A 15,745-nucleotide genomic window follows, 5' to 3' on the forward strand; every position below is an offset into this window, starting at 1 on the left:
TCGCCGGATCTGGAGATGAAGCGGCCGACGTCGTCCAAACTTCAAAGCCGCCGATCTCCCTCCTCCGGCCACCAATTCCGTCGACCCAGGTATGGATTTTGAACCTCTCGAGCTGCTCTAGCTGATGGTTGGGTAGGATTGTATCGATTCTTAGCGTAGACAACTCGATTTTCGAATTGAAAATCGGCCGAAACTTCAGCAGCCGTGATCGGCCATTTCCGGCCACTTTTTGGGGTAGGTCCAAGAACAAAAGTGGCTCCAAATAGGGTTTTATACCTAGGGTAGGAGTTTGGAGCCGAGATGTTGAGATTTTCCGGCGAAGCGTTATCGCTTTGGGCACCACGCGCTGCCGGCGCGTGCGGCGGCGCGTGGGCACTGTAGAAAAAGTGGCACTGTGTTCTGATGAGATCCGTAGGTTGTCACGAGTGCGTAGAATTTCGCGAATCTCAATTCGGATGTCGTTTGACTATCGAACGGATATTCGCATATTGCGCGTTATCCGGGTTCGATAGGTTGGGACCGTCGGATGGTCCCAAATTTAATATATGTTAATCTAGGTAATTCTAGGATCATGTAGGAATTCACGGATCGTGAATCGGAGCCCCGGATGTTCTGAATAATAATTTTAAAGTTTATATTTTATATTAGTTGTCAGATCGTGCGATCGTGAGAAATCCGACCGTCCGATCTGAACCAAACTTGCAGGACAAGTGTCCTATACCTGGTAGAACCCATAGAGACTCGGATCGGAATTTGGAAGTCGTGGATTCTGCAAGTCCGGTTGACCAGGGTTAGAGTAGTTTGACCCTTGGTTGACCGTGAGTCTCCCAGAGTAATCTTACCTTTCTAGGGGGGATTATCGGGTGCTAAATGATTGTGGAGGGTTACACAATATTGGAAATAATTATAATTACATATGGTTGTACAAGGGTACAACAGAGTCTAGAATGTCAGTTTGGAGTGCTATACGCACTACTTTAGGTACCTCCCCGGATTTTGGATTCACTACAAGCACCACCAAGTGAAAGTTAGGTCCCGCGTGGCGTAGGTTATCCGGCGTTGGGACAGGCCCCATACGTGGCGTTGGTTGTACCGGCGTATGGGGAGATATGAGATATGATGTTCAGGTCTCACGTGGTCTAGGTTATCCGGCTTTGAGACAGGCCCCATACATGGCGTTGGTTGTACCGGCGTATGGGGAGCTATATGATGTTGTGTTGAGGTCGCACGTGGCGTAAGTTATCCGGCGTGTCGACAGACCCCATACCTGGCGTTGGTTGTACCGGCGTATGGGGAGATTTGTGATATGATGTTGAGGTCCCGCGTGGCGTAGGTTATCCGGCGTTGGGACAGGCCCTATACGTGGCGTTGGTTGTACCAGCATATGGGGAGTTATGTGATATGATGTGCAGGTCTCGCGTGGCGTAGGTTATCCGGCGTTGAGACAGACCCCATACGTGGCGTTGGTTGTACCGGCGTATGGGGAGATATAATGATAGTATGGCATGGTCGCACGTGGCGTAGGTTATCCGGCGTGTTGACAGGCCCCATACGTGGCGTTGGTTGTACCGGCGTATGGGGAGAATATGTGAAATACAGAGAAATGAAATAAGGTATCGCCGATGTGTGGAGTTGGGTTTTAAGGAAGAACTACGTGTGGCTTGATCCCTCAAGGAGGGTACGTAGGCAGCCTAAGGTTATTAGGTGCAGCCGCAAACTAAATATTAGTCATAATTTGTATTTGAATTGTTTGGTAGTTGGTTAAGAATTATTGGAAGGCCGAAGGCCATTTGTGTGAATTGCATGAAATTATATTGTGCATGCTGCCAGTTGTGAATATTAAATGCGTTTTTATGCAGGTTGAAATTTTGGGAAATGTCCAATTTATAGGGGAGACTCTGCCAAAATTTCGGCAGGAAGTCTCGGTTTTTAGTAAGTGGGCCTGGCATCGGGGTGATGTCAGGAAATTTCAAAGGGTTCGTCTCGGGTTTTGAGAAAATTCGGGGCGGGTCCTTTCAGAGTAGTTGTGTTCCATAAAAATATGATCCATTATCTGATTTTAATTTTAAAATTTTTTTTTAATATGAAAAGTGTGAATTTACTATATTATCCTCATTTAATTAATAATTTCAATTCTTAATGTTTGCATTAACCAAGGGCATTTTTTGGTAGAATTCACAATTTTTCGTATTAAAAAAATTAAAATTAAAAGAAAATTCAGATAATGAATCCTATTTTTATGGAACATAAATATCCATTATCTTTTTTAATTCTAAAATAAATTTAAATTTTTTTTAAAAAAAACGTCTCGCATGCGCGGAAGCGCGTGCAGAGAGGCTAGTATATATAGATACATATAGGTCCATTAATGTATTTATTTAGAAGAAAAAAAGAGGGAAGTATCATTTGTTTCAGTGGGGGGCTTAAACGGCATTATGTTTGTTTTATAAAATTAAAAAAATTTAAAAAAAATAAAAACCAAAACGTGTGTTCAAGTCACCTTATTTCCCTACTTCAAAAAAAAAAAAAAAAAAAAAAAAGTCACAAGTAACTAGATGAAAAGACGTCGTTTCATTAAAACAAACTCTTAACAAAAAATTTCAAGCCAGGTCGTCTTCTTCCTCGCGCTCGCTTGCAGACAGAGGCGCTTCTTTGCGCCTTCTATGGCTCGCCATCCCTCTCCACGCGAATCGTGCAACAAGATAAACAGCAGTACGCCTAAGGCGATTTCCCTCCGACTCGCTCCGATGCGCTCTCCGACGCGCGTTAGGCACTGAAATATCTACTGCCACTCATCCTAGTCTTATGAGGTAGAAGTGAGTTCTTGAGAACAATTGTTTCGCTATATAATCAAATAGTAAAAATACCATCTTCTTTTCTGTTCAAGTTGTCTCCAGAAAATTTGGCTTTCTGCTTGCAAAAATGCCTGAAAGCAAAGGCTCTGAGATGACGAACGGAGATTTTGTGAACCAGAGATGAATCTTTTACTGACTTTAAAACATTTGATTGATTGTACGTTGAATTTTCTGGGGTTGCAGAAAAATAACCAAGGACTTGACATATATGAATTCACCAACTAACTAATGACTCTCAGCCTCTGACTGACTGAAGATTTTAATTTCATCCTCTGGAACCATGAAAGAAAAAGATTATAACTTCCGTCACAACCACACGATTTCCAGTGATTATCAGGGAAATGTCTATGTCACTTTGCGTATGCTTTGTGCACAAGTTACAGGACCCGAGTCTAAATGAACTGGCGTAAGGTTCGGAATCATGCATTCTGCTACTTTTCAATTCAAAGGTAATGAGCTCGTCTTCACGAATGTCTAAGTAAACGTTCTTTTTCTACGATTTTTTTTTCTTTCATGCAATATGGGAGCAACGTTTATACGGCTACGCTGATTTCAATGTGGAGTTAAAGTTTGGTGGGATTGGAAAGAAGTTAACTTTCTAGACTTTTCAAAACCCTGTTAAAGTCAACTATATTCCTTACTGATTTTCCACTCTTGATGGTATTCGCTCTTTCTTTTCACATCTTTATACTGTATATGCATCATTTTCAAGTTCATCACATAAACATGTAGGCCATGAAAAATTCATGGCTTTGAATGAGCTTTATATATGCAGTACATGATCAAATACTGAAAATACCATCTTTTATGTAACAGAAAATTGAAAAGAAAATACCATTTTTTCGCTGCTCAACTTCCCAGACTATTTCGCATTAAGCTTGCAGAAATGCCTGAAAGCAAAGGCTTTGAGACAAGGCAAGTAAGTTCATGGAATGTTGTTAACAAGTGGGCTTGACATGAAATCTTTTCCTGTCAACGGAGATTTTGTGAAGCGAGCGTGCAGCACATTGGCCTTTGATTTATACACAAAGTTACACATTGACAAGAAAGAAAGTTTGAAGTAGCTTTCACCAGAACAGAGAAAAAGAAACCCATACAACAAAGAAAAATAAAATGAAGGACCAGTTCTGTTACCATTAATACAACAACAAATACTTAAAGTATTGAACTTATGAAAGAGGATGGATCAGGTGGAGCTGAGACTTCAACAGTTCCTTCAAGCATCAGTGTGACTTTCTTCATGGTAGGTCTGAGTGACGGATCCTCCTGAATGCACCATATTGCAATCATCACATACTTCTCCATCTTATTGATGTCATTGATTGCTTCATCATCATTTTTGAATAGCCGGTGCAGCTTCTTTTGCTTATAGCAATCATATGCCCAATCAGCTAATATCATTTGATCTTCATCCTCTGCTACTGCTTCAAAATGCTTCCTGCAGAAAATAATCTCTAACAACAAAATGCCATAGCTGTAAACATCAACCTTGACTGTGATGGGTAAACTTCTGAACCATTCAGGGGCCACATACCCTTTTGTTCCCCTGATAGCAGTCATGGTTCGAGTCTGGTCCATTCTCAAAAGCTTCGCTAATCCAAAGTCGGAAATTCTTGCTGTGAAATAGTCATCAAGAAGAATGTTTTGAGGCTTAATGTCACAATGTACAATTTGGCCGCTGCACTCCTCATGCAAATACAAAAGCCCTCTTGCAATTCCCAAGGCAATTTGCCTTCTCTGGTACCAGTTTGGCATTGGATCTCCAAAGACGAAGCTTGCCAGAGAGCCGTTGCTCATAAACTCATATACAAGAATTCGGTGTTGCCCCTCGTTACAAAATCCAAGTAGTTGGACTAAATTTCGGTGATTTGTTCTGCCAATAGCACTCACTTCAGCTCTGAATTCCAAATCATTTTCTCTAACCTTAGTGTCTAAACTTTTTACAGCAACACACTTTCCATTATCAGACACTAAAACACCTTTAAAAACTGTTGCAGAAGCACCACGTCCTAGCTCTTCCTTGAATTCGTTTGTAGCTTTTTTTAGCTCCTCATAAGTAAAATACTTCAAATTCATGCCTGACATGACTGGATGTGATTGATTCACCTTAGCATTTCTAGAATAGACACGAGAAACAACCAAATAGGTTATTACTGGTAAGAGGAAGTTCAGGACCCCAGAGCTACTGAGGAGCACTGATCCAACAAGGATCAGAGTTGAGTTATCCTTCTTTTTTGTGTTTGCACCTCCAGCTGATTTTAAAGTAGAATTGACTTTTCCAAATTTGATCAGAGTTTTCCCACTAATACTAGAGTCAATCATCCCGTTCGAAAAAGGGAGTCTCTTCTTGAAACAGTCTCCGGCGGGATTGAAAATTGCAACAGCACAAAAACAATCATTTAGGCAATTCTGTCTGCACCAATCCTCAGTTACCCCCCGAAAATGCTCATAATCTCCACCAGGAAAATTCGTGTTTTGCATCTCTTGAAAATCAAAAAGATCCGTCTCTGGTGAGGCTTGGTCACAACTTTGCGGAACAAAGTTTTGTTTGCATCCTCTGAGCGCATCATTTGGATCAATAGAGTTGTAACCATTAGGGCACTGGCAAATTGGTCCTTCATCTCCAAGCCTACATAAGCTGTTGAATCCACATGCACCACCACCCACACCTTCCACAATTGACAAGCAGATATTCGGAGGTACAAAAGTGGAAGTAGACCAAGCCACGGGCCACCTTCCGGCACTTGAGCTAGTACTTTTAGGATAAACATAGTGTCTCAAAACTCCATCATACTCTAAAGTTGCTCTCTGGTAGAAATCTTGTATTGAAACTGCATTTGGTGATATGGGATTGAGTACGCTTCCATTCCTGGATGCAAGGTAAATGATGCCAGACTGGTTGAAGATGATCTGAAATCCAGTATCTGTTTTGGTTGACCAATAAGCAGAATTGGCAGAGTCTTGTGGGAAATTCGTAGTGTAAAGCACGAGATTTCCATCAGATTGTAGTGCAAACAGGAATCTACCTCTTGAGTAATTTGTAGCCGTGTAGCGAGCATAGAGGTTGCTGTTTTGATTTAGAGTCTGTGTTGGCAGGATTGTATCAGTTGGTTGATCAAAACTCTGCCACAACGTGCTTGAACTTTGGTTGGCCAGCACGAAATTTCCAGTGTCTAGCATGGCTGCATAGGCAACTCCAGTACCAGCAGATTCAGCATACCATATTCTCTTGCCAGTTGCATCATTAAGCATAAACTGGCCATCACTTGTAAGTTCAACTTGGGATCCTTGTGGCACAAGATTATTCCCATTGGCTGACCAGACAATTGTTCTCTCTGTTATCTTATTGAACCAGATGGCCAGTAAGAACCCATCTTTTCCAATCTGTTGAAATCCAAAAGCAAATTCACCAGATGGTGATGCCCACGATGAGTTATCGTCATTTCGTGCAGTGAGGGATGAGCCTAAAGATATGTTTCTGGATGTTTGAGCTATGGTGGAATATGGGAGAATCATGAAAAGGAAGAAGCAGAGAAGATCGAGCACGGAAAAAACCATGGTAAGATGAGCGTTTTGCTACAGCCTACTACAAATTGATCAAACTTTACTAAAAAAATTCCATATATAGATTTAGCATATTATCTTTGTCAATGCCCTTTATTTTAATGGCTCTCAGCTTGACTTTGTATTAAATTAGACTGTATTTAAAGCACAACCAAGGCAACAATGATGAGCTCATGTTCATCAATGATATGGTGCTGAAGTCTTTTCCTAAGACTTTTTTTGCTGGGGGAGGTCGCCTGAAGTCTTTTTCAATCTTTAGACGAAAGGCATTACTTGGAAATTGTCTTCTTTGACTCATTCAAGCATTGGTTCCTGTTTAATATGCTGCAGGCTGCATGCTCCAAGTCTACGGGTGAGCCTTTTTTAAATGAGTTTATTATAAGATTAATTTCCCTAATTTCCATGATTAAGACACTAATAGAAGCGATAATGTTCTTTTGGATCTTCCAAATTGAAAAGTAATGGTTGTTTGTTTGGATAATTAGGTGTACAATTGTGAGCTTTTAGATCAATTGACGCTATTGTCACCCTTCATCTTATCGACCCCATCCATCATAAAAATTTGGGAAAATTAAAAAATCACAGCACTCATCAAACCTTAATAAGGCACAGATGTTGAATTCTCTGTCACAATGGAAAAGTTGGTAATTGTTTCTTTTGCGGATTTCTTTGACTGATTCATATTGAATAGGTCGTTTGAATATTCAATACGAATATTGAATGATTTCCCAAATGTCCAAATCATGTTTTGACATTTGCTATCACAGTACTAGAACACATAGCCAGCTTGCTTGAAAGGAACTCGGAGGAGGATGGCTAAAAGATTCTATCTTTCGCAATCTCACCTTTTGAGTTTGGCATGAGAAGTGTTACTTTTCAGTTTTCTTGTCTCAATGGTTGACCTTTTCTTCTGATTTGAAAAACAAACTTCTGTTAATGCCTAACAAGTTCAATGTGGTGGTTGGGGCTGGGAGGCCTCCATCGTTGTGAATCAATTCTGGCTTTCATCAGGATGTAACTAACAATTCACATATCACCGAGTAACAGCCACATACATTATGGTGCTAAAATGCCAACCGAAAAAAAGTATTCTTCTTCCCTTATGCAGGACATAATATTATGGTTAGATAGCAAATTCTTACTAGCCATCATTATCACCAATTTAATGTGTTTCTAATGTATGTACTTTTGGAAAACTCTAGAAGATGAGTCACTACATGTATTGGAGTGTATGAAGTAGTGTGGCTTTATTGCTTTGCAGAGGTTGTGATTCTTCCGACGATCGTAATACGGCACATATCAGAAAATGAGAACAGCAACCAGAACCAATTTTACAAAAGTGTAGAAGATAAAACATGCACGAAACAAAACTTAAGTTTCTATTATGTATGTTTTGAATGTTTTACATACGGTGTCTCATAAGTAACTATGAATAGTATACTATCTTCAAGCAGGTTCTTTTCTTTCATGTTTGGCTCCAGAAATCCAGTTGTAGAAACCTGCAAATAGATACTTTTGATACGAAAGACTTATCTCTAAGGTGCCTCCTCTGCTTTTCATTTTCTTTGCATATTCACAGGCATTATTATTCATTAATTGTCAAAAGATGTCTAATTTAGCCACCAAGACCTCTTTAGGAAGTTAGCAGCACAACAATCTCATGAGTACTATGTACACAATACTTGGGAAAATTCAGCCACCATATTAAAAAGATTCAAGACATAATAGGTTCACATCCAAACAAAACTTATGAGTACTGTGTACAATACTTCGGAAAATTCAGAGCAACAATGTCATTTAACAATCATTGGAACAAAATATAAGACAAAAATGTATCAAGAATATGAACCTCCTTTTCATGAGGAACTCAGAGCAGCTCCTTCACCTTCGACTCAAATTAGGTGGTGTTTTGGCAACTATCAACAATGCATGTAGTCCACCCTACAACTCTTCTTGCAACAAACTATAAATAAACTTATGCCTCTTAACTAAACTCTTCCCTTCAAACTATGGAGACACAACTTTCACATTGAAATATGTCTTACAGCAAAATGGCATGCTCGATGCTTACTCTAGTGGTCTTGGAATCAGATGACCTGTCTGCGTCGTATGTAAACTTGAAAGGACCATAAAAATTCCACAAGGCTAAGGCGCGTCTGCTCTCTACAGTTTCAAATTCAAACATCATGGAAAAAAATCTGTTTCTCCCTCATTGCTCCGTCCCCTTTGTCTGCAGACAAAATTAGGCAGACTGTTTGAGCTCCTAGATGGACCAACTTAGGTTCTATATTACGCACAAGTCTAGGTAAGGTGTTCAAATGAGGCAGTTTTAGTGGTTCAAGAGCTGTCAACGATGTCAAATCCTTTGACATCAAATAGATGATCATGGATGTATCCTTCCATTCAAGAAGACGATCAAAGTTATCAAACATATCACAGTAGTCATCGTCCTTGGGATAGTCTTTGTTGTCAGCAACTTGATGAACTTTCTGAAGGAAGTTGAGGTTCCACCCCAAAACCAATTGGCAATGGGGGGAGTAACCAAACTCCTTATAAGACCTTGCAAGGTTTTCTAACTTTCTAATGTGGGACTCTTTTACTTTCACATTCTCACACGCCCCCACACGTGTGACGAATTTTCAAGCCACACGTGGACAACATATTTTGGGTGACGTGGAGCACGTGTGGCCGTTAGGCTTTCACACGTGGGCAACCCCCTCTGATACCATGAAGGAAGCCAATTGGCAATGGGGGGAGTAACCAAACTCCTTATAAGACCTTGCAAGGTTTTCTAACTTTCTAATGTGGGACTCTTTTACTTTCATATTCTCACACGCCCCCACACGTGTGACGAATTTTCAAGCCACACGTGGACAACATATTTTGGGTGACGTGGAGCACGTGTGGCCGTTAGGCTTTCACACGTGGGCAACCCCCTCTGATACCATGAAGGAAGTTGAGATTCCACTCCAAAACCAATTGACTTACATGTGAAAAGCACCCAATCCCCATCCCTAGTTTCCACCGCTAAAGTTTGGCAACCCAAAGGTATGGAAAATCCAGGATAGTCGGTGAAAATGTGTTGTTTCCATTGGTGGTTGGGGTCAACCATGTCAAATCGATAAATAGGGCAACACAACGTTGAGACAAAAATGTTGCTACCTACAACTACACAAGAAGTCCCACGAGAGTGTCGAATGTATCCAAAAGTTGGGGATTCGGGTAGAGTCACTCATTTCCCCACTTTTGGGTCAAACATCTCGAACCCCCCACTAAAAGGTTCCCCGACCCATGTTTTTAAACTGAGAGTAGAGAGCACATACAATCTGCAGTCATATTGCGCCACAAGGGGACAACACTTCCCTCATTGAAGAATATTGTTGTTGAACACCTCGCAGATGTCTTTGATTGGGTCGTTGGGATCCTCAGTCTCAAAGACATACATATCTTTACTTGGACATGATCGATATTTGTAGCCGTCGAATATGTATTCACGACCGCTGGTCAAAACTATTTTGGATTCGAAAGCACCTATACCCGTATCGCGTCGAAGACCTTGGCCAATTATATAAACCCCCACTTGTTTGATATTTATCTTGTGAAGACCAAAATCATGCAAACGCAGCGCTTGAATAGCGTAAGAAACCGTACCCTGCTGATTATACTCGCCGAAACACAAATACAGGGTCTTATCAACGCCCGCCGCTATCATCTCCTTCTGGTCCTCCTCATCCATACACCGCCTAGCCCTAGGTTTTCCTAGGTTTTCCAATTGGACGGATGAAAGTTATCTTTTTTTCTAATGGCGGTACAATAAAAGGATGCGTGCTTTGCTTTCTTTCTTGTGATAATTGAGTAGAGGGATATTTATATTGAGTCTTTAATCAATTCAGGTTTGGATTAGGAGATCCCCTTTTATCAGGAAAACTACTTTCCCTTTTTCCACTGGGAAAACAAATCAGTCTGTCCAAATTTAATGCTGTGCTAATTTGTAGAGAGAAATTTATTAGCCCTTGAAATTAGCAAAGTTTGTTGCTTTGTATTGATGATCATTACTTTTTTTTTTTTTTCTTTTTTTCATCCCGATGAGCAATACGTGGTAAAGCAAAAGAATAATGCTACTCTTACCACATTATTATATTATATTTCTATACCACCTTATGTGATAGATGATGTGGACACGGGATGTATATTTGAGTCTTTTCTAACCTGATGCGGTTTATATGTTTGCACAGGAATGAGAATGGGATTAGTTCCATCTTAGTTATCAATTCAAACGTTGTCGCTTTGAGGATGAGGGGTTCCATTATCAAGTTAAAATTTTATTGATTTTTCAAATGTTAGCAAATAATTCAGGAAGTCACTTTAGTATCCTCTTAAATTGTTTCTTTTCCTATTGCAGATCCATAAATTCCTAAGAACCTCACTTCATCGGCTCATGAAAGAGGAAGCGTATATAAAAAGCAAATATAGGAAATCTGTGTTATGCTATATGAAACATTTGTTTGTTTTTTTCCTTTTCCCTTTTTTGAGCAAAGATGCAATCAAACAAAGTATATGAGAATTTTTAGGTATATTTAGATGTCATATATGCTTAGATGTCCTAGATATGTGTTCTTAAGTACAAAGATGTGTTAACCATAAACACAATAAGAAATAAATATAAATTATAATAGAAAATAAATCTCAATTACAATAATATTAAATAAATAGGTAAGTGATCAAAATCTTAACTAAGTAAGAACTCGCCTCAACAAAATCATGAGTCTACTTAGGTGAAATGCCAATTAGATCTATTATCTTATTGTTTTCTTTTGAGGGAAGAATCAATTTCATTATTTTTTGGGGTTAAATTTATCTTTGAAGATTGTTTAATTACCTATAAACGCATCGTTAATATATAAATCACATCGTTAATATTAACACACAGAATTTGTTTTCATCAACTGAATTGATTTTGGGGTTAAATTTCATTCTTTTTTATTTTTTGGTGTGAAACAGAAAAATAGGTTTGCAAAGCTCAACTGAATTATGTACAAGAGCCTCTTTGTTAATTAGATTGAATCATAGCCAATGGGGTTCAGTTGCGGTGGTTTGGCAGCAATGTTCACCCAGCTTCGACGATTGGGAAAAAAAAAACAAAATTAGATTGAATCATACTTTTATAAACTATAAACGCACTTGAGTTTGTACCAAAATTAAATGGTTAGGCTTAGTGTTTTTTCTTTTTTGCCATCGGTTAGGGACAGAGGTTGAAGACGTGTCAATCATGCTTTATTGCTTTTAAGTTACAACGCGTTACCAAGTGGACATGAATTAGACAAAATTAAACTAATGTGGTAATTTCACTCCGGGGTTCTAATGTGGTAATTTTGTTTTGTATATGTTTTTAACTGTTGTAACGGCCCATTTGACCTTGACCTTGGTAGATATGAGAGAATTTTGGATCTTTGACTCCATGATGATCGTCACATGGTATTATTGTCATTATTGAAATCTCCAAAATCAAACGTTACTACTCTAATTCCAAACTTTATCTTAAATCAATCATTATTATATATAAATTCAAACACTAAAATATTCAATTGCTAGAAATTGAAATTATGAAAATCTAAATTCCGTCATTTTAGAATTCTATGTAATTTTCGATTTCTTCATCCAAACGTAAAGCAACTAAATTGTGTACAAGAGCCTCTTTGTTAGTTACATTGAATCATACTTTGTATAAATGCGCTTGAGTTTGTACCGAATAATTATTAAAAAAAAATTTCTGCCAAAGAGTTTGTTCCAAAATTATATGGCTAGAACCAATGTTATAAAAAACGATTAAAAGTTTAAAAAACACAAATTAGTTTGTATTATTTATGTCTTGGATGTTTACATACGTACAGTGTCTAAGGAACTATATATGCATACTAGTACTATCTTCAACTGACTTACTCTTCCAGTGCGCCTCATTTTTCCTCATGCACACCATTTCAGTACAAAATGGAACAAGATACGCATGAGTTACAGTAAGTAGAGAGAGTAGTCCCACATCGACGTGGAGATAGAAGTGAGGTCGAAATGGGTTGTATAAAAAGGCGAAAGGAAGTTGAAAGAAAGCATGATCCTTCAGGCAGAAACGGGATGTGATGAGTGGTCAGTATTCGCAATAATTATGCGAGAGATGGGTGTCCGCCCCAAAGCCTGGTTACGACAATTGGGCACCCTAATCTTTGTACCATCTGATCCCTATTCTCTCAATAAGCACCAAACACTAATTCAGTTTTAAACTTTTTTCAATTTTTTTTTCTTTTTCCATTTTTGTTTTGGAAACTAATATTTTGTTTTGAGTTGAGTTGCGAAGTTTTTTATAACTATGTTCCTGATAACACTACTGCTTGTCTGGTATAGCAAGGTGTCACGAAAGCATCATTTGCAATGTCTGGAAAATATTTTATACAGCAGAAAACTTGTGACGTTCAAAAGTTCAAAGCACAAATGAGAAAAAGAAAAAGAACAATTCCGAGATTTAGTTGACACACTAAGGACTATCTGGCTGCACCATGGTGGTATTGAGTCCACGATCAGAGACAGAAATATAGATATCCAGAAATCAATGATAACTGCGATCACTTTTATTGACATATAATGAGGATGGATTTGGTGGGAAGGAGACTTCAATAGTTCCTTCAAGCATCTGTGTGACATTCTTCATGGTGGGTCTTATTGATGGATCCTCTTGAATGCACCAAAACGCGATCATCGCATACTTCTCCATCATCTTGATGTCACCCATTTCCTCAACATTATCGTTCTCCAATAACAGGTGTATTGTCTTTTTCTTGTAGCAAGCATAAGCCCAATCAGCTAGTATCATTTGATCTTCGTCCTCTATTTTTGGTTCATAATGCTTCCTGCAGCAAATTATCTCTAGTAACAACATCCCAAAGCTATAAACATCCACCTTCACTGTGACAGGAGAGCTTTTGAACCATTCAGGGGCCATATACCCTTTTGGCCCCCTGAATCTAGTAGTTGTTCGAGTTTGATCCGTTTGCAAAAGCTTGGCTACTCCAAAGTCAGCAATTCTTGCAGTGAAAGAGTCGTCTAGAAGAATGTTTTGAGGCTTAATGTCACAATGTATGATTTGGCTGCTACACTCTTCGTGCAAATACAAGAGCCCTCTTGCAGTTCCTAAGGCAATTTCCCTTCTTTGATCCCAGCTAGGCATTGACTTTCCAAAGAGGAAGCTTGCTAAAGAGCCATTGGTCATAAACTCATAAACAAGAATTCGGTGCTGCCCTTCGTTGCAGAATCCTAGTAGCTGGACCAAATTTCTGTGATTCGTTCTGCCAATTGCACTCACTTCAGCTTTGAATTCCAAATCATTTTCTCTGACCATACTGTCCAATCTTTTTACAGCAACGGATCTTCCATTATCGGATGCTAAAACTCCTTTAAAAACTGTTGCAAAAGCACCACGTCCTAGTTCTTCCTTGAATCTGTTGGTAGCTTCTTTTAGCTCCATGTAAGTGAAACATTTCAAATTAATGTCGTGAACAACTGGATAAAGTTTACTCACTTTTGCTTGCTTAGAATAGATGTGAGAAGCAAACAAATAGGTTATTAGAGAAACAATCAAATAGCTTATTATTATCATCAACACTGATCCAACGAGGATCAAAGCTGAATTCTCTTTCTTTCTTGCACGTGGGACTTCTTGTCTATAAGTAGAATTGTCTATCCGTACTTTGATCAGGGATATCCAGCCAACGCCCTGGTCGATCCTTCCATTTGAAAGGGGAATTCCCTTCTTCAAACAACCCTCAGTCGCTTTGTCAAAAACGGCAATGGCACAGAAACAATCACTTAGGCAACTTTGCCTGCAAAAATCCTCATTTACTTTCGGAAAATGCTCATAATCTCCATTAGGCCAATCTGTGTATAGCATCTCTTGAAACCCGAAATGATGTGTTTCTGGTGAGGTTTCATCGCAATTTTGGGGAACGAAGTTTTGCTTGCATCCTTTCCGCTCATCATTTGTATCAATGGATGTGTAATTCTGTGGGCACTGGCAAATAATTTGTCCTTCATCCTCATGTTTACATAAGCTGTTGAAACCACATGCACCACCACCTATTTTTTCCGAAATTGCAGTGCAGATATTTGGAGGTTTGAAGGACACAGTGGACCAATTCCTGGTCCCCTTTCCCTCACTTGAGCCATTGCTTTTGGGGTAGATATAGTGCCTCAAAACTCCATCAAAATCAAGAGTTGCTCTCTGGTAGTAATCGTGCAATGAAACCTCCTTGTTTGATACCATGCTAAGTAGGCTTCCGTTAATGTCTGTAAGGTAAATATAGCCAGACTCATTGAAGATGACTTGAAAGCCAACACCCTCAGTTTGGGTTGCCCAGTAACGAAAGTTAGGAGATTCCAATGGAAAATTTGCTGTATAAAGAGCAAGTATCCCCTTAGACTCTAAAGTAAACAGGAACCTTCCTTTTGAGTAATTTGTTTTCGTGTAGCTACCGTAGAGTGTGCTGTTTCGGTTTAGAGTCTGGGTTGGTAGGATTGTATCAGTTGGATGATTAAAACTCTCCCACAAATTGGTTGAATTTCGGTTGGCCAAAACGAAATTTCCTGAATCAAGCATAGCTGCATAGGCAACCCCAGTAGCAGCAGCCTGCTCAGCAATGAACATTTGTGTGCCATTTGCAATATCATTCAGCATAAACTGGCCATCTGCAGTGAGTTCAACTGTAGATCCTTTTTGCACTAGATTGTTGCCATTGGCTGACCAGACAATACTTCTTTCCGGAATCTTGTTAAACCAGATGGCTAGTATGAAGCCGCCATCATTACCAATCTTTTGGAAACCGAAAGCAAACTCCCCAGATGGTGAGAGCCAGGAAGTGTCATCATCCTGAGCGGTGAGGGCTGAGCCTAAAGATATGTTATTGTAAGTTTGAGAAGTTGTGTGAAATGGCATCCGAAGAAGCATAAGTAGAAAGCATAAACAACATGGTAGTTGAAAAGCCATGGTAGGAAGTTAGATGAGTTATCACTGAAACACCATTTCCTTAGTAATGTATATGCCAATATTATTAAAATATTTTTCTTTGTCCAGCTTTGCAAATTCACCTATATTCAATCCATTAAAATCATCGAATATATATATACATTAATGTCATCGACAATCCATTAAACAGAGACTTGTTTTCATATATCTGGCTTCTCTTACTAATGAAAAAAGTCAGCAGGATTTCTTGGCTCTTCCAATGTGCCAGACAATATGTTAACTTAAAGAACAACGTTTGATGTATTTTTATTTGACATCT

General features: G+C 39.1%; 2 protein-coding genes across 2 annotated transcripts; both read right to left on the minus strand.

Moving 5' to 3' along the window:
• Window positions 3,790-6,427, minus strand: LOC109949548 (G-type lectin S-receptor-like serine/threonine-protein kinase LECRK3). The gene has a single exon (XM_020565434.1). The coding sequence runs from the start codon at window positions 6,411-6,413 to the stop codon at window positions 4,011-4,013; it is 2,403 nt and encodes an 800-aa protein (XP_020421023.1). The 5' UTR covers window positions 6,414-6,427; the 3' UTR covers window positions 3,790-4,010.
• LOC109950031 (G-type lectin S-receptor-like serine/threonine-protein kinase LECRK3) lies at window positions 13,018-15,447 on the minus strand. Its single transcript, XM_020567517.1, has one exon. It carries the CDS (start codon window positions 15,445-15,447, stop codon window positions 13,018-13,020), a length of 2,430 nt encoding a protein of 809 aa, XP_020423106.1.

Source organism: Prunus persica, chromosome G6 (assembly GCF_000346465.2).
Source record: "Prunus persica cultivar Lovell chromosome G6, Prunus_persica_NCBIv2, whole genome shotgun sequence".
In the NCBI taxonomy this organism is placed as follows: domain Eukaryota; kingdom Viridiplantae; phylum Streptophyta; class Magnoliopsida; order Rosales; family Rosaceae; genus Prunus; species Prunus persica.

Excerpts from the sequence above, each read along its gene's own strand:
- LOC109949548 (XM_020565434.1), bottom strand. The coding sequence starts at position 6,413 with ATGGTTTTTTCCGTGCTCGATCTTCTCTGCTTCTTCCTTTTCATGATT.
- LOC109950031 (XM_020567517.1), bottom strand. The coding sequence starts at position 15,447 with ATGGCTTTTCAACTACCATGTTGTTTATGCTTTCTACTTATGCTTCTT.